The sequence below is a fragment of the Numenius arquata genome, chromosome 4 (assembly GCF_964106895.1).
Source record: "Numenius arquata chromosome 4, bNumArq3.hap1.1, whole genome shotgun sequence".
NCBI lineage: Eukaryota > Metazoa > Chordata > Aves > Charadriiformes > Scolopacidae > Numenius > Numenius arquata.
Window position 1 is genome coordinate 33361177 of NC_133579.1, and position 19771 is coordinate 33380947.

Sequence of the window (19771 nt, forward strand, 5' to 3'; positions counted from 1 at the left end):
TTCTCAGAATAAGCACCCCTAGGCATGATTTCAGTATGTATTAAGTCAAGTCATTCCCCTCTCTTGTCTACTCTCTTTTCACCGGAGAGGCATTTATTTTTAAAATAAGGTTACATTCCTTCAGTCTGGAGTTGACCCTTCAGCGCTGCCCATGTGAGATTTCCATTTGCTTCACTTAATGCATTCCAGGCACACAGTGTTCTGGGATCAGACTATCTTGTGCTCCTGTTGGGCCAGAAGAAAAATAAGAATTTTATACAGTGGACCTTTTCTTGTTTTATTTGGTTTGTTGTGGGGAAAATGTCCAGTCTCTTTGCTGTGATGATTCAAAATGAAAAAAACTGTTCATTTTGATTACAACCTGACTGACTCAGAATGTTGTTAACACAGAGTTTTGTATGTGTCTTGCCTTTCTTGCTGGTTCAGTGAGGAAAAAAAGATGGGAAGGTTTTTTTTTTTTTCCTTTCCTCTTTGTATCTCTCTTCCTTTTGACTAGAAACAAGTATGAAAATATTTCCAGTTTTGATCTGTTCAGAGTAGTGTTTTATTTAAAATTGTTCACATGAATTGCTTTAACTCTTCTGCTAATTACTGCTTGCCCTCCTTAGGAATCCATATCATGTGAAAAACGGTGTTTTGCTGAAGAACATGATTATTACAACATGCCGTAGGCCTAACTGCATTGTACAAAAATTTCTGTTGTAAATTGGAAAAGGGCTGTTAGATTGTTGATTCTGCTTTTGAAGAAGTGTATTTAGATTGTGTTATATGAAAGGGTTTTTTAAAAGGAACTCATTTTCATCTTGAAAGCAAAACAAATGACCAAAGCATTTGGTAGATATTCTACAGCGCAGGGGATTTTTTTCTTTTCTTTTAACGTATTGGTGTGGGTACTTTCTTTGCAACAGACCTATAGTTTCAAACCATTCTGCAGTATCCACATACAAGATACAAATGAAATGCAGAAACTACAACTTGGAGAACTTAGTAGGGTTTTTTCATTATCTTAGTGTCTCCTAACGTGCAATTAAAATTTGACCGTTTTGTAAGAGAATTAGATAAGTTATAGGAGTACTTAAAGAGAAATTAACTATAATTTCATTGTGCAAATATTGCAGCTTTTCAGTTTAAGAAAGGTTTACGTGTCCTGTAATCTGATATTCACTGGGTGCAAGGTAGATTTGACTCTATTAAACTGATGGGGCAGCAAGCATTTCACAAGTAAAAGCTGGCATAATGGAGATTCATGTAAACATACAAATTTTGGAAAATATCTCTTGAAAGATCACCTCTGCAGGAATTGGAAGTTCAACCATATTATTTTGCTATTACAAGGGAAATAACAGTTGTGTGAATTATGGGGAAGAACATATTGTTGTGCCTTGTTTGAACAAAAACCCACCTTCAGCTATTATATATTATTGAGTACCAATAAGTAAAGACATTAATGTAATGACATAATGTAACTGTCTGTATTTCAATAACATGGGAATTGTGTTTAGTTTAACTAAGGGGTAGGATATGGCTTCAGTTCAAATACAACACAGTGTTTGTATGAAGTGATTTACACTGAGACCAGTCTCTTCGTTTGTGATTGGTCTCACTTTATGGTACTGTTAATATTTGTGAGACTAACATCTGGAAAGTTTAATGTCAATCTTGGCTTTAAAGTCTAGCCATGCTAAAGCGATGGCAGCTTTGCTTTTGGCTCTACTAGAATCAGCATTTAATCTCATCTTTTGTTAAAAATAATGCGAAACAAAATACTGAAGCCTAGAAATACTCAAATTCAAAACTGTATGCCTGGATGCAGTTAAGTTTACTTCTGCCATTAGATCTCTCATCTCTGTTATGAGGTTAGCAAAAATAGGTGGCTTAAAGAGCATTCAAGGGCCTGAGTGACCAGAAGCCCTTTTTCTTTTCTGCACCTGTTTCCTGTGTCTTATAACTGGGTGGATCCTTAATGGCCAGTGCCAGTAAGATATTAAAATTGTTCGGTTTAGCTAGAGCGATAAGTGGTCTGTAGATTGTTAGCCAAATGCAAAGATGGAGAGGTGAAATTATTTGCTGCACTTCTTACTCAAAATGCTTCAGAACAAAAATTACATTTGTTATACCCTGACTGTACTCCTTTTTCTCCTCTTTTGCCAGCATAACTCTACCTTGATTTTGAAAGTATGTACTGTGACTAAACCAACTTAACAAATGTGGACAGTCAGCTACAGAATATAAATTCTGAGACCAGCTTAAGACAGATTGAGCATCCTACTTCAGAGGAGCTAAAAGATATATTTTTTTTAAATAGTAGAGCTATGAAAGAAAATCCTATTAACATGACTTGATTGATTCTTGCTGAAAGTTGGTGAAGACATCCAGTTACCATTGTGTTTTATACTAACAGATGCCAAGGCATCATTGGTCTAATATTTTGGGAGTATAAATAAAATACAGTATGTTGTTTTGAGCTGCATGGACATTGCACCTATCACCAGCATATACAACATACTTTTACAGAGAGCATTAAAAAAACCCCCTACAACAGTATCTGCAAGGTACCTGCTCTTTTATTATCAATGATAGGTAAAACATGATAAAAGCAGAGTAAACAGTGTATTACATACTAGCAGACTGTTTCATGTCTGCATTTGTGGAGAAAGGTATCAATTTTTTAATTTACTGTGTTTTGAAACAAGTAAAAGGCTTTACCCCCTTCTCTGCCCTTTTCTCACTGAGTGAGCTGCTGCAGAGGACTATATTTCACACCTCAGGTTAAGCCTGGAGTTTCTGTGTTGATTTATTCCTCTAATAAATATTTCATGGATTGGTTCCATTGTTATTTAGGATGTGACCTCTTAATCAAATTTCAATCTTTTGCTTAAATGGGGGGATTAAATTTATGGAGTGTGGAACTTGGATACACTGAGAAAGGACTTTAATGAAAAGTGCCTTTTTTTTTTTTTTTTTTTCTTTTGTTGGATTTGTGTTGATGTAGTCCAGTCCATGTCAGCATCTTAATAGGTTTTTACTGTTTGGGATAGCAAGTGATTGTAACATTTCCAAGCCTATGTCCTGGCTGGTAACCTGCAGGCTACTGTAAGGTAGTTAAGTGGCCATTATAACTTGGTGGAGGTTTCAGACTCTAAGGCTTTACCTCAGAAAAAACGGGCAATGTTAGCTAACATGGGTGTCTCTCTTGCCTTGACAACCCTTCCTTTTAAAAGAAAATAAAAATAGTCTGAAGTTTCACATGAAGTACCATTGTTGGGATTTATTTTGTGATTGGTTTTTTTGGCTGAACTATGAAGCTTCCAGATTTCCCAAGTACTGACTGTTTGATGTGTAATATCTTCCCTTTGACTCCTTCTCAAAAGAATGTGTGCATTATATAGTTTTTAAACTAATTAAGGTGGCTTACTGATCATTAACAGCAAAGTTTCCTGTCTGTTCATTGGTTAGCAAAGAAAGGATCTTGACTACATCAGTCACTTCAAAGATTTATGGTCATAAAAAGACAGGGTAATTTTGGACCCACGTCCACAGTGAGTGTAGTTCCTCCTGTAAGAGTGTTTGCCCCTGGTGCGATTGCTGGGAAAACCTGAGATCACTCAGTCTACCTGAAAACATCCATTTTCTCTTTACTCCTCCAACAGGTGTGTCATCTTTGAGCATCCAGTTCGCCAAACTTCCAAAGGGACTGAAACATTTGAATTTATCTAAAACCTCCTTGTCACCTAAAGGTATATTTTATAAGCATGCCTGTTTTTCTATTCTATAAGTTTCAGGCGTCCATCCTAATTATACCTTTTGATACCAGATTATAAAGTAATTAATTCTCTAATTGATTTACATGTGTATTCTCAACAGTGCAGCTGCTTTTTTGCAGTCCTTGGTTGGTGAACCGTGGGCTGGGTTTTGTGTCCCCTTCACCACTTTGAAAAACTCTTACTCATCTCTGTAAGATTTGAGCCTGAACCTGTATTGTAAAGAAAGACTGAATTTAGAGTTGGTGTAAATGATATGTTTCGTATAGCTCCAAAGAGTTGTCTGAAGCAAAAATCCAAATGTTTTGCACACAATTATTTTATGAAACCAAGGGTTGTGACAGTGGCTGTGGTTTGCTCTGAGTAAAGACTTCTTTGTTTTATAATTTACAAATTTCTGATTTGATACTGTAATTGAAATGTATGTGTATTTTAAAAGCTATAACAGTACTGAAACACATGTCATAAGCTTTCTGGGTTTTTTTGCATTGCTGTTTTACAAATAATAGATGCACTGACCTCTTAAACAGACTGCACAAACCCGGGGTCTCCTGTATATACAACATGAGGGTTAAAAATAGAAAAATGCACTGACCTTATTGCAGCTTTTTCACAGATGTTGATGACCTGGAAAAGATGAGTGAGTTATGGTCTATGAAGGACATTAGTTGACAACAGATAGGAGCCATGCTCTTTTATCATTTTAATTATTGCTCTGTGAAGTACAGATCTGTCTCCTAAGCTTTAAGGGTTGACGTGGGGAAATATGGGTGGGGAGAAGAGTTTTTTGTTGGGTTTTGAGTGTTCTGTAGCTCTTGTTATGCTTAAGTAAATAGTAAGCCCTTGGCTGAATTTATTCAATCATGATTTTCATTAAAAATACTTTATTAAACTCTGGGGTTGGTGTTTTTTTTTTCCACTGCTAACTCCATTTTTGGTGACAAGCAATTGATTAAGGATCTTGACTAACCTTACATGTAGTCTTGAGATTAGATGTTCATGAACTTGGCAGAAATTCATGCAGTTCTGGTATGTTCGTTCATCCCGTGCTTTTCCTGTGACCTGAATGATTTCAGCAAGTGCTTGTGATCATTTAGTCAAGAGAACACTCAACGCTTCTGTCTTCATAAAGAGTAAATGCCAGCTTGATGAAGTTCATCCACAAAACTCTTGTCAGTAAAAATGGATTCTGAGGTTATGAAAAGAATTTGAAAGGTTTTTAACACACTTTTTAAAGACAATCTTTTAACAAAAGCTGAAAATATATTCCAGTATGTCTAATACTGACTTCCTGTGAATCCTGGTCCAGACTACATTGCAATGACTATTGGTTCTCCAGAGAGTAACATGTCACCATGAGTATTGTCTGATGGCAGCTGCTCAGAATTCCTTAAAAAAAGTATATGCTATGTCTTAAAATTGGAATTCTTACAACTCTCTGGACCTGAAGAAACTCAGCTTCTCCTCTTTGGTTGTCTGCAAAGCTGTCTGTCTTAGCCAGTTTTCCTTTAATATAAGAAGACAGTACTGAATTGGTTTTAACTTGGGAGCCTATTTTTGAACTTGTAATATTGAGAAGGGAATATTGTAATGTTTTCTGTGGGGAAAGTCTAAAGGACAGCTTGGATCTTGGATTCAGTAGAGTTCAAGGTGCATGGATTTTTTTTTTTCTCCCCAGCCTTTTTATTTTTTATTATTTTGACCTTTTCGGTTTCAGAAATTCTGTACAATCCCTCCCTGGTTTTGACCTTATTTAAAATAAGTGCTTTCTAGTCGAGATAAGTTTATAAGATTGAGAAGTGAAGTTCAGGTGGTAACTTCCCAGCTGATCTTTCTTCAAATATTGTATCTTAAAGTTCCTGAGAGCTATTAACAGTCTGAGCCTCCTGAGAGTGGTAAAAGAGCATGAAAGATTGTCTGCAAATGGAAGTGAGATTACTGTTAGAGTATAGCATGAGGTAGGTGAAGTTCAAACAAAAATGTATTGATTTGAAGATTCTAGTTAAATAGAAAATTCTAGTATACTCATTGAAAGATAAAGCTTGCTTTTCTGAGCCCAAGCCAAAGGCTAATTAAAAAATCCTTCATTCTCATTGTTTGCCTTCAGTGATGTGGCTGATTTTGAGCAGTTGACCCTTCTTAAACACGAAACAAGCAACAACATAACGGATTTTTCGACAGGTCGTCTTCTCCCCCAAACTCACACACTGCTGCTGATTTATCAGAATTGGTTCTCGATAGTATGTGCTGAATTATTGACACCATATTACATTCATTTCTACTTCTTGTTGCTTATAAATGCTGTTGAGAATACTCACTGAAGTGAATACAGAGCTATAAACTCTAGTGGTTAAAGAGAGCTTTTAGATCTTTCAAAGTTTCAAAAAGTATTCATTAGCAATTTACTTTTTTAGATAGGGTGTGGATTCAATAATGCAATGTTAAGATAAAAGAAAAATCACATGAACGAAAAAGTTTTGAGACTTGAAAAAGATGTCACTGTGCTTTGATTCTTTACAGTATCAAAAGCCTCCTGGAACCAAGAGCCATACTAATAACATGGGAGACTTTCTTCATATGTGGAAGCTTGGAAAATTAAAGCACTTGAGTGGAGTATTTTGGTCTCTAGTGGCTTGCTAGCTGCTTCCTCCATATTTTCACTGATAAATCCATTTCATAATAGTTTTTAACTGAAGAATGGACATGTTCCATCCATTGAATGCCAGTCCATTTTCACTGACCAGTAGCTTTGAGAAATTGCACAATATTGTGTAGTAGATCAAAACACCTGCCTGCTTTATAGCTTTGGCCCGGCACTTAGAAAACACACGTATGTAAAAAACTCACATGTACTGCTTGAAAGGCAGCAATAGCCATCTACAATAAATTACAAACTTGGTGATAAGCTACAGAACCCTCAGGTGAAAGATAGATTTGCTGGAAGTAGCCACATCCTAATTTGTATTTGGAAAAGCTGAAGAATTTTAGAGGAAGAAAGCTCTGACTGGTTTGTTCCCAATGTGAGCTTTTTAATTTTAATGTGAAAAATATGTATTTGTTCTGATCAAGAATTGACAGTCTTTATGCATCTCTTGATATTTTAATGAACTAACTTTTTTTTCCTGAAATTACAGGCAAATATGTAATTGAAAGATTTTTAATTTCTAGGCCTCATCAGTTGCTTTTGAAGTTCTGGCAATTATAATTGTTAATGTACTTGGTCTTCCACTGATACTTTCATCTACTTCCACAGATACTTTTATCTAAATATTATTGTTTGCTGGAAGACACTGTCTTAACATTATGGCATAAACTCTGTTTTAAAAATCTGTTTCAAAATGGGATTGCACTGTTAAAGCCGTTGCAGATTTCGCAAAAATGCTTCTTCCCTGGATCCAGGACCTATAACACACTGTGACTCCATCAGAGAGTTCCATCAGCCGCAGTCCAGGCAAAACCAGGCATCCTGTGGCAAGGAAGTCTCATACCTGCCTGGTGGTCTGCCTTCCTTCTGCAGTACAGTGGTGGTAACAGGAGCTCATTAAACATTTATATATGTCTGTGTTCACTTAAATTATGCACTTGCAGGATCTGGCCTAGTTTTGTCTAGAGTTGGCTAAGGCGAGTACTAACTTTTTTTTCTAATTTTTTTTTTTTTTTTTGGCAGGGGTGAATAGCCTTTCCCAGTCACTGAGTGCCAACTCGCTGATAGCGAACACGCTCGTCTATCTTGACCTCTCAGGGAACGCCCTCCGTGGTGATGATCTCTCAGTAAGCACTTTCTTCTCTTTTATGAGTTAATCAACAAAAGTTTTAATTTATTGTTAAGAGATGGGCAAAGCCATTTTGTTTAGATCCCTTTTTGTCTTTATTTCAGTACACTCCTAGTAGAAAATAATGTTTTGATCTTTGCTCTTCATTATGTAGTCAGAGAATAATTTAATTTAGCCCCAATTTGTTGTGCAGGGCAATTTAGCCCCACACAACTAAATGAATCCACATAATTTTTGTTCATGCTTTTAGTCCTTTGCTTCTACTAATAAATGAGAAAACAAGTGTGCCACTTGTTTCAGTGGACTTATCATGCTCCCCGAGTTCTGTTTGAAAGAGACCAAAACAATTAAAAAACATGGTGTTCCTTTTAGTAATAAGTGTGTTACAAATTTTTCATTAGAAGGTTGGAAACAATTGATTTCTTTTGACTTGTAAAGAATTAATTTCTGGTTTTCAGTATTTTTGTTTGTATAAATAAATCTGTGCACCTCCTTGACACATGCTGTTGAAGCTCATGATTCTTTGAAGAATGTAATTATTTTTTAAATTCCTTTGTTCAGTTTGTCAGTTGGCACAGAGGTGCAGCTCTACTTTCTCCATAACAAAATCCACTTAGTTCTCAATTTGTATGTATTCACTTTTTGACTGTTACAACCATATTTTTCTCTAACATCAAAAGTTATGTGCATGTAAGTGGCAAGTTTTGAATTCTTTAAGTATTGAGCATCTAAAATATGCAACACCCAATCTTATCATTTAAAGTGCAGTCAGACATGACTGTGTTACTTTCTCACAAATCTTACTAGTTTCCAAATCATCATCACGTTCAAAGAACTGTTTTTTTCAGACATGAGGTCAAAGTTTCAGTAGGACAAGAGGACTTAAAGATAACAAAAAAATACTTAAGGGTAAATAAAGACACACAGTGAATTAGTCTTAATAACAGCAATAATGTAAAAACAAAAAGTAAAATAAAATGTACAACTTTGATAAGCAATGCTTAAATGTGATGCCTACCTACAATATTTTAAGGGATAGAAATACAAAAAGTGGGCTTTTCTTAGCCTGTCAGAGAGAGAGATGGTTCAAAGGAAAAGGTTATTAATACTGATATCTTTTAATCTGAAAGAGTTTTCCAACAGGAGTAAGTAAATCCTGTTATTTAGCAATTAAAATAAACCCCAGCAAAGCACAAGGATTTTTAAAGCAGGAACCTTTCTTGCACTGTAGTTATAGGGGGCTAAATGACCTAATTTTTTGAAAGATGAATCTGTTTTAGAACCGTTGACCATGCTCTGTCTGTCTGGATTTCATGTGGAGCTGAGCGTTCCACGTTTCTGTGAATTAGGTCATACTTTTATCTTTCTGTGTTGTTTTTCAAGACTAAAAAAAAGCCCAAAATAAATCAGTGTATAGTAAGACTTTTTACATATGCTAACATTTGTATGACATATCCAGTGTGTTACTGAAGCCATCAATATTAAAATCTTGTTACCTGTTTGGTATTCTTTCTTAAAACTTTAATGCACTGCTGATATTAAGAAATAACCATGGGCTTCAGATGCAAATTAGTTGCTTCCCTCATGCTTAAAGGGGCTGGCTTAAACTTACAAACCAATTAGCCTTTCTGAAATATAACAGCAACCTGAGTGACATTCCAAGGTGTTTCTAACTGAATTAATTATCATTTGCTGTGAAAGTGAATTGCAAAGAGTAATGTTTGGTAGATGTAATCTGAGCACCATTTTTCGCCATATTGTTTTAAAAAATGACCCTTCAAAAGTAAAAAAGATTGTATTGATTAGGTGAAAAGAAGTTTCAGACACAACACTTACAGTACAACTTTATAATAACAGCATAAAATGTAATGAGAAGTAACAGTCCAGTATTTGGTGTCATAATACCAAAATTAACATGGATAATTCTTTTTTTTTTTTTTTTCCTCCATTGATTACAGAGCCTGTACAATTTTTTGGCCCAGCCAAATGCCCTTGTTCATCTGGATTTATCCAACACGGAGTGTGCGCTAGATATGGTAAAGATGTTTTTTGTGGAGATTCAAATACCAAGGAAACATTCCCCACCTTGTATCCCTAGGTACTTTTCTGGGTTAATATAAAGTAAAATCAATCTTTTGTTTTAAACCAGGTGTGTGGAGCCCTCCTTCGTGGATGTCTTCAGCATCTAGCTGTCCTTAGCCTCTCTAGGACTCTTTTTTCTCACAGGTACAGTTTAAATGTAATTCTTCTCAACTCCCGAACTCCTGCAATATTTTATTTTATAATTTCTTGCTCTCATGTTGCACCTTTTTTTTTTTTTTAAAGAAGAAATCTAAGACTTTATAAAAGTCTTAGAAGTCTTATTTTTCTATGAAATAGGCATTATTTATTCCAAGTAAAATACTTCTTTCACTTTCCGGTCTTTGCTGGATGGCTGTAAAATAAGCTACCTTGTCTAATACGTTTTTTGTGATATATGCAGTGGAAAGTCTGTATATATATTTTGTCTCCAAGAGGCATAACATCAGGCTTTGAAGTCTGACTGACTTGGCTCCTCTTTAAGTTTGGATTTTAAAGTTTGTATTTCTCGTGATTTGATGATGGTTACAAATGCTTTTTTTCCTTTTTTGTCCTTTTCTGGGAGGAAGTCTCTTTGAAATGCTTGGAGACTGAACATTGACTTTGTAGAATACTTGCATTGTAGGAAATATTAACATTAGCTTCCCTTTTCCTCAAATTAGTGTCTTGGGTCCAAATCAAAGATGATACCTAATTGGGGGTAAGCTACTCCAGTACTGAGTAATTGTTTCTAGTGGTGAAAAAGCAGTTTCAGGGCTTGTAATGTCCTGTTTGATCTACTACTCATAGGATACAAGTGTGTTCAGTGTTAGCCAGAACTAGATGATCATTCTTTGTAGTTCACCAAACAGAAGCTAGATAGTAATGTCTTCTGTGCTGCAGTGCAATGTTGAGGAGTGTTTGTTGAATCAACATTTTGATGACATATTTCTAAGCTAATTGAGATCCACTGATTACAGAGCTGTTGAAGGTAGAGCAAATTAAACATGTAAAAGATCATTACAATTCTGATGGCTTGCATTCACTATTGGAATGAGGAGTGTCTAGATGCTACTTCTTAATGAATTTGTTTACTTACAGAAAAGGAAAAGAAGTCCCTCCCTCCTTCAAACAGTTTTTCAGCAGCTCACTTGCTTTGATGCAGATTAATCTTTCGGGAACTAAACTCCCTCCTGAGCCTCTAAAGTAAGAATTTAATTTCATTTTCTTCTTCTTTTGCCTAAAACCTAGTTTGCATTGTTATTATGTGAATGCCTCATATTAAAAATGAAGGGGAAAGGATCTTGCTTTTTTTTTCCCATTGTACATTATTGATATTGCAAGAGTGAGTTTCATAATTATCATACATTCAGAAATGTTGTTTCCATCTCACAGTTGAGACTATTAATCATATTTTGTTTGGTGGGAACGTCACAGCTGTTTAGCTTCCATCAACATTTTGTGTGATATATTTCTTACTTTGTGATTTATGAACAAAACTGTTCACTTCACAGTGAAATGGGATTACGTACTACTGTGAGTGCCATTCCTTTGAGGCTGCAGTATTGCAAGAGCTGTTGTGAAACTGAACCTGTTGCAATGCTTGGGAGGAGAGACCTATTGCACAGAGCTATGCCCTCCTTTTAGAGGGAGAGATGATGGCAGCAACTTCAAGGAATGATAAGTGCAATACATCTCTTTGCTATGTGTCCTCTGGCAAACAGGTTCTGGTGATGTAGATTGGGCACTTCTATTGCCCACCCAACACTGGAGAGAAACTCCTTTTACAGCCTAATTGTGAGGGAAATTGTGTAGCACTGTGTCACCCGTTCTGTGACATATGCAGTTTTCAACTGTGTTGAACTTTCCAGACGTAAAATTTAAAGGTGTGTTTTAAAGTCAAGATAGGTCATTCTGTGATTCTGGCAGAATCCTTGTGTTATAGGGCTAAAATAAAGAAAGGGCTCTTTCCAGAGCACGAACTTGCTACCTAACATGCATTAAAACATACATAACCCTATCTGTAGTAGATGCCCAGACATGTTCACTAACCATTTTGGGGAACACACCTCCAAAATCCTAATCTGGACACAGATAATAGATCTATATGTATATGCATGTACCCCTGTGTGTTTAGGAGACTACCTCTTGAGGGAAAAGAGGGAAGGGAAGTGGGCAGTAGCTCAGCAAGGGAGTAGGTAATGAATGGGAGTTGATGGCAAAATCAGAGTTGTGGGGTATGAAGAGTAGTTAGTGAGTACTGGATGGAAAGCATCTGATACAATCTGGGGGAAGCTAAGGGAGAGAAAAGTGACAAGTGCCACACAGAAGAGAGTAGTGTCCATTGTTTTGGGACGTATTTTCTTAATGCAATTTGACTTTGGAGAGGGCAGTACAATACAATGCTTCAATACGATGCACTGGATTGAAATGAACATTCAACTGCAGAAGCCTATCATTTTAGCTCTGATCTTTCTGTTCTGTGTGATACTCTTGGTTGCTGTCTTGCTTGCTTAGATTTTGCTAAGATTAGGAGGGTATGGTGCTGGTGTGTTTTCAACCACAAAGTGATTATTGAGAAACACATTGGTTGATTCTGATTAATTTAAGGCTATTGATTCTGTGGTGGAGGGCAGCAGGGAACTATGTTTAATGAAGCAAGAAGAACAGAGGATGTATGTGACTAATACACAAGACAATCTTATCAGCGCTACAGGAAAAAAAAAAATGCTCTGAGACATTGACTGTATCTACACAGATTAGGAAAGGTGAGAAGCCCCAAACACAGGTTCATATTTAGCTTTTCTCTTTAGCATGTTGAGTACCTCCTGTGGTGTGAGGAGTTTTGACAGGTGAGTGCTCTACAGTTGTCTGTGCTCATGGAAGATGTTGTTTTATTAATTTATGCGAAATACTTGTGACCCCTTGATCTGCCAGCTGCAGAGCAAATGAGATCTTCCTAGTCCTTTTCAGCCAAAGTGATCTGTATTAGCAAAAACCTACTCTGTTGATAATGTTTAAGCTAATCTGGCTCAATTTGAGTGAATTGGGTTAGAGGGAGTTGCTCGTATGACTGGTGTTGGTGGAAGTAAAGAGGCAGTGGTGGGTAGTGTAGGATGAGCTGAGAGCAGTAACCTCTTTCGCCAGCACATACAGCTCCAGAAGGGAGCATCTGTACAAGGTCTGGCTGGACACGGATGGTCTCAGAGTGTCCATGCCATTCTGGGATGGCTGGTGTTTTGGCATGGGTTTCTTTTGTTTTGATGGCAGTGTTCATCTCTGCCTAGGAGGGTAAGAGCTCTTTGAGTGTATTTCATGACAGTACAGAGAACCATGATCTGGAGTACACCTTGCTTTTGCTCTCAAACCCTGTATGGCTTGACTAATAGACTTGCCAAGCATCCCATGGAAGTTAATGTGCTGTTAAAAGGACTGAGGATGTGCTGTATCCTGGGACAGGTTCTTAGCCTTTTTGTCTTAACTGTAAGAAATTACAAAACTTCTACAGAACAATCAAGATTGCAGGATTTGTTAAAGACAAGATGGAAATAACTTTTCTCAACAGGGTTATTTGTCATTGCCAAGATTGTAGTAGCACATGAAGGATGATATCTAGAAGGAAAAATAAAAATGACATAGTGTACAGTAATAGTACTTCTCTAGCATCTTTGATCAGTGCATGTCAAAAAGCTTTTGACAACGTGGGCCTTGGAACTGTCCTGTGACAAAGGAGAAGTTCCTGGTTTGTGTCCATGAACCAGAGGTCACAGAGTTGGGTGTGTGATAAAAGATCAAGCCTGCCTACAGAAAAAAAAAAAAAAATAAAATGCAGGTACCTGGCACTGAGTCCCAAATTCCCCTCATTAATTATTATTTGATTTCTTTCTTATCAACTTCCTTTAGATCAACAGTTGTGGTATGTTTAATCACATATGCTAACTCGGGGAGTTAAAAGATATTGGTTAATCAGTGCACTCAGGGAAGGAGGTGAACTTGCTTGTACAGTGATGGATCTATTAATAAAGTCAAGCCTTTCAGGGAAGAGGTTTGCTAATAAAGCTGTACTGCGTGGATACCGCATCATGGGTGGGGAAAAGGTGCTTTTAGTTCTTCTACATAGTTAATATAGTTAATGTTCCATCAGAGCTCACTCTTTTTTTCCCCTTTTTTTGTAAACTGTGTGAACCAGTTTGTACTCTCTTTTCCTTGTTTATGTTGGCGTTTTTGTTCATTTATAGACGTTGCCAAAAGTTGTATTTTGATCTGTCAGTGCTATAACAAGACAAGTTTCTGATACACTTCTCATGCAAATGCTAATTACAAGGCCATTTCTTGCATTCTGTGTGTACTACAGTTCGCAAGACCTTTCCATGTATTGCCGTGTGTGTGATTTAAACATAGTGGCTAAGTATAATTATAATATGTCTGCCTTCGGTGCCTTTGAATGCTGGTGATTTGTCGCGACAAAGAAATGAGAAATAATGAGATTTTCTTAGGATGAGGTTATAGGAAAGAGGTTAGGAAAAAAACCAACCCTTTTTTCTTCCTGTGAAGAGAGTACATTTGAAGCAGCACTGTGTCTCTTTTTTAATATGTATTTTTTATGGTTGCGCTGTATTTTTTTAGGTTGCCTCAAAATGTTTAGATAAAGTTCTTTGCAAAGTTATCATCAGCCAGACTACCTTTGAATAAAAGTATGTTTGGGAAGGAAATATGGACAAGCATCATCTAAAAATTTTTAGAACTTGTTGCAGAGCTTTCACGTTTTTCAAAGTCTGCATATTAATAGCTTAAGAAGTAAACAAACACAAGATATTTGCCTTTGTTAACAGAAAAAGTCTGATTAACATTTATACCTGGAGGGCAGATATAAATAGGTTTAAATGAAAAACCTTCCTGGGGCACAGACATTTTAAATGTGGCTTTTACACACACTGCTTGCATAGTAAGTGTATAGGCAAATGGCTCAGCAAAATTGATTGTTTTTTATCTCCACGCATCAGTAGTTTGGATTCTGTTAGCTTGCTTTTGGCTGAAATGAAGTCTGGGGAAGAAGTCCTTCTGTTTCTCTGTTCAATTACTAATTCAAAGCAGCATCTATTCTAAAGATACTAGAAGGTATACACATGTTGTGTTTGTTGCTTCTCTAAGACACATACAGTTCTGATTTGACAGTATTAATACAAATGTGACAATAACACTAACTTTCATATGTGGAAACAAACTTCTGTAAGGCTTTAAAGGTGGATTTATGACAATCATAATCAGTCATTGCAACACTTCTCTGCCATTCTGCCTAAAGACAAAGGATACCATTGTCTGGGAATATCATTTGGAAATCTGTAAAAATTCGTTGGGTTGCAGAAGTGGAGAATTGTGTGATACTTGAACACAATCCAGCGTTTGAGTGTTACAGGCACTGTGCCTGGCTGAAAAGGCTGGCTGTACTGCATCTTGCATGTATTAAAAACCCCCAAAATCAGAGAGTTAGTACAGTCGTACAACAGAGCACTCATTTTGTAATCATTTGTTACTCTCTGAAAGCAAATGTTGAAGAAAATTCATCTCTGATGAATGTTATTAAATGTTTATGTAGCATTAGCTTTACGGTTTCATTAGCCTTACATCCCTGCGGGTTTTGAAGCTGCTGGACTGTTCTAAGTGTTGTGGCAGGTTTGTGCTATTGTCATTTAAGAAGTAACTGCTTATCTGGTGTGGTTTTGGTTTGAAATGGTTCTTTACATTATAGGTGTATTAACCTGTGATCGCTTAGATGATGATGATGTAAAGCTGCCTTTTTTTTTTTTTTTTTTAAAAAGGTTCTAAAATTGATCTTTTTCAGAGCGCTTTTATTAGGCCTGGCTTGCAATCACAATCTGAAGGAGGTGTCTTTAGATCTCAGTAGCTGTGAGGTAAGGAATATTTATCAGGATGTGTTCAAAACTTGCAATGACGTGTAATTAGAGTTCCCATGAAATCCACTGAGCGAGATGTTCTTCGTCTGTAGTCAAAAGTAGTCAGAAAGGTAGAACTCAGACAAGCAGTTATGGTAAAAATCAGCTGCTGTGTTACAGCATCATCCAAAGTAATGAGCACAGAGGTTCAAAGCACCTGCAGCACCTCATTGGCAAAACCCTCCTTGCAGTGTAGCTGCTCTAGATGCTGAGCCAGCGCGCTGTTTGCTGCTTGGTAGCTTCTGCTCTCTGGTGCTGTGGTTGCACAGGATCCCGCAGCAGCTCTCTCTGACATGCCCAAATTTGAAGGGGTCACAGGAAGCTGCCTGCCCTGAAGGGCATGTCTGTGGTTTGATTGTCTCCTTCAAAACCAGAGACATGCTTCCTCTTCTGCAGAAGGACCTTGAGAGAGTTTGACCGAAGCGTGCCATTAACTTAAGAGGCACTGTGCAAATGGCTTTAAATATCTCAAGAACAAATAAAGCCAATTGTAGCAGCTCGATTTGCTTCATCTTGTTCCCTCTTGCTTCTCTGCGCTTTGCTGTGCACTTTGTTTCTCAGGATTGTCCGTACTCTTGCAGGATGATACCTGCGTGGCTACAATTTATGACAAAAGTTCAGCCAAGACCCTGGGGAGCCATTGAGGCAAAGTTACGCAGAGAACTGTGTGAACTTTTGCCAAAAGCAACACAAACCAGCTTTGGCTCAGGCCTTCTGTAGCTGAGTGGCCACCCTGTCCTTTTTATGCTGCAAAGAAGGCCTCTCACTTGTTAGGCAGATCTTTCCAAGTTCATCGCCTGAGTATTAACTGTTCTGGAAATGCCTTTCAAATGCAATGTTTTCCCTTCAAGTAGAAAGCATGCAATTTGATGAACATGCTGAGGTGCAGTAATCCTTACCTTAGTTCGTGGTGGTTGATTGCTTTTGGAATGCGCACAGATTTGCTTATGAAGAAAAAACCAAACCATCGTGAATGCATTTCATAGTTTGTTTTGATATTTTGTACTTTTTTAAAAAAATTGCATTGCTTTGAAGAGCGTTACATGTAAATTCCAAGCAGAAAAGCTTTCAAGTCAAGTACACGTGCTTCTGACTTCTGAGTAGAGAGATCAGACAGATGATAATTTTTCTTTCAGAGGGAGGAAAGAAAAGGGAGGAGTAATTAAGTAACAAAAATGAAGTCCTGTAATCATAACCTTTAAAGGAATAAATCAATAAAACACAAACATAAGTAATGAGTGTATAAATTAGCATGTAAATCAACGAGGGCTGACAGGAGTTAAAATATAAGCCTTTTATTAAATAACCCCCAGGATGGGATATGGAGGAGCACTTGAGGGGTGATTAGCAGTAGTGGACACCAAAGTGTTCATGGCTGATTCTCATGACAGAAAGGAAGGAATCGTGCCCAACTTGGGGTGTTGCGTTCCCGTAGCTGGTCCCTCCAAATTGACAGCACTTCCTCAGATCCTTCCCTTAACATTTTTTCACATCACTGAGCTTTATTCATTCTCATGTGCTTTGGAAAGAAGAAGTTATGCTTCCACCAGCAGGGAAGTTGATGTGCCAGGAGCTGGGAGTACTTTCAGTGGGCCCAGCACTGCAGGGTCCTGCTCCACCTCTCCCTGACCCTCTGTGGGCTGGGCAGGGTGATCTGCACCCAGAAACAGAGCCATGGGAAGCTTGGAGCTGGTGACCTGCACTACTCCCAGTTCCTGCCAGCACACGATGTTAGGAGGCTACTAAGCTGATGCTTCAGCTTTGCCCTCCTCTTTCTTACATCAGGCAAGCTGTACTCAACTATGGAAGGATAAATCTCTCTGTTCCTTCCCTCTCCCACCACCTTTCATTTGCTCCCATAATTTTCTGATATATTAACTCCAAGCTTAATCATTTTATATTGCTTGTTTGGTTGTTTGGTTTTTTTTTTTTTATTATTTTTACTATGAAAATTACATTTTTATTTCTACCTGCTCAGCACTGATGTATTTCACTCTTTTCCCTTCTGCTTCCCTTAGCTTGGTCACTGTGTAAGTACCCTCCATGCTTTACCTTAATTGTTAAATCAGTAAGCAGCTTTGTTTGCCCTTCCCATATTGGTACCTCATAGCTTTGATCACGCTTGGAATTTTTAATTGTTGAAGGCTTGTTCTTCATTTTCTGAATATGAGCTTGTATGTGCAGTCTCAGAAGTATGTCATATAGGAGATGTTGCAGAGGTGGGCATTTTTCAGTGTCACAGTCCATGTTGATGAATAGCCCTCTCTGCTATTTTATATATATATATATATATTATTTTAATACACTCACAATAAATTTTATCCTAAAAGTCAAGTTGTTATCATTACCCTCAGATTAAACCAGTATCACCATTTCTGCATATGAAATGTTTGTGTATTTAAGATTTTGAATATAGAGTTATCATCACAAGATTGAAAGCTGCTCCTGAAAAATTGTCCACTTCCACCCTCGAAGTATATATAGCATAAGCATTTGGATTATATTGTGAATATAATTTTAGTGTATACAACTTTTACCATACCAACAACCAATCCAAGACCGCATATAATCTGCCAGTTTCATAGATTCTTCAATGATAGATGTGACAAACTGTGTAAAATACTTGGTTGTGGTGGGCCACGCTGAGGGAGCAGCACAGAGCAAAGCGGAATGGTTTTGGCATTCATACAGCAAATACAAATGCTTTTACAAAAATAAAGTTGAGTTAAAATTGCACCACTTCTGGCCCAAATACAGACTTTAATCTGACCACTTCTTGAGAGGATAGAGTGAAGGACAGGTAGGCTTTGTTTTACACAGGAGAGGAAAGATGCCTTGCGTTATGTATCTCTTACACTTCCAGATGTGACTTAGGATTTAGATGTTGTCTTTGACCACCACTGTTCTTTAAATGCTCTGTCCAAGTTGTTGAGCTGCTTGATAACCAATCACATATCTCAAACTTTCTAAAAAGTGCCAAATCAAGTCTTTATTGAAAAATATTTCTGAAGGCATTTGTGGTTCTTTAATTATAGCCTGGATAAAAGAGACTATTCATAGAAACTTCAGCAGGTTGATTCAGGATATTTAGCCAAGTAAGTCGACTAAGTAAGATATTGTTCGTTTTTTATGCACAGGAGATGGAAAGGCTGTTTCATGTTTGAAAAAGCTTCCCTTTTTTTTTTGAAGCAAGGAAAGTGAAAACAGGAAAGGCGAAACTAGAATTTTTGTAGAACTTTTCCCCTCTTTTGCTTAAGTCTTTTTCTGGGGGATGTTAATGAAGTGAAATGCACTTTATATAGTTTGCGTAGCTGCAAGAAATAAGAAAATGTTTTTGTTTCTTTGGAAAAGAAATATGTTGCATTGTTTAATTCAGCAGCATTACTAAATAAGTGTGTAAGTTTTAATAACTTTGATTCTTAATGTTGATGTTTTCCCCAAGGCCATTTTATTGTTTTTTCATTAAATCCTGACATTTCTTTTATATTCATTTAATATTTCAGATTAATAATATCAAAATTTATACTTTCCAGCTAGGCACTTTTGTTATTGTTGCTGGTTTTCTCTTTTATGCCTATTTTTAAATTAAGAATAAGGTAAATCACTGATTTCTCTTGTTTATGGTCTTTTGTGGCCATTTTACAATTAGATTATTTAAATTTTCTTTTCAGTGACAGGGAAACTTAATTTTGTTGGGGTTGGTTTTTTGTTTTTAATTTATTTCTTTGCTACTTGTCTTTGGTCTGGGCACCATAGCATTTTGCTAATAGATGAAAGATGATGCTCACTATAAGCCTTGACTGTAGTGGAGTCCAAGAGTAACAGTGTTGCATGCTTATAGGCTGGGCTAAGTTTTCTTTTTTTTCCTCCTATTTGATGTTGGAAATGTCCTGGCCCTTTCATGTAGAGAACCTGTACCTAAGTCCTGCAGTCACTGCCTGGCACAAGTGCTGAAGGATTCATTGTGTTTGCACCATTTAAATCTTTCCCTGATTTGGCTCCTGAGCAGTAGTTTTAAGAGGAAGGAAAGAGTCCCTTTTCTCATTTATATGCAAATATTGAGAAAGGAAGATGAGAATAGTAAGAATGTGTGTGTAGGCTGTCACGTTGATGTCTGTAACTTGTTCTGTTGCTGTTGGTTTTGCTGCTGGTAGTGCCTTCTATATTCAAAAAGCTCCTACTGCTGTTTTCTGTGTGATCTTGAAACCATAACTAGTTTGCAAAA

At 37.1% G+C, this 19771-nt stretch overlaps 1 protein-coding gene across 1 annotated transcript in view; it reads left to right on the plus strand.

Annotated features, from left to right (window-relative positions):
• Window positions 1-19771, plus strand: part of CARMIL1 (capping protein regulator and myosin 1 linker 1) — a 194891-nt gene that overhangs the window by 100513 nt on the left and 74607 nt on the right. The window contains 6 exon segments of the mRNA XM_074146280.1: window positions 3651-3737; window positions 7429-7532; window positions 9493-9570; window positions 9684-9760; window positions 10694-10798; window positions 15435-15504. Of these exon segments, the coding sequence (XP_074002381.1) occupies window positions 3651-3737; window positions 7429-7532; window positions 9493-9570; window positions 9684-9760; window positions 10694-10798; window positions 15435-15504 (521 nt within the window).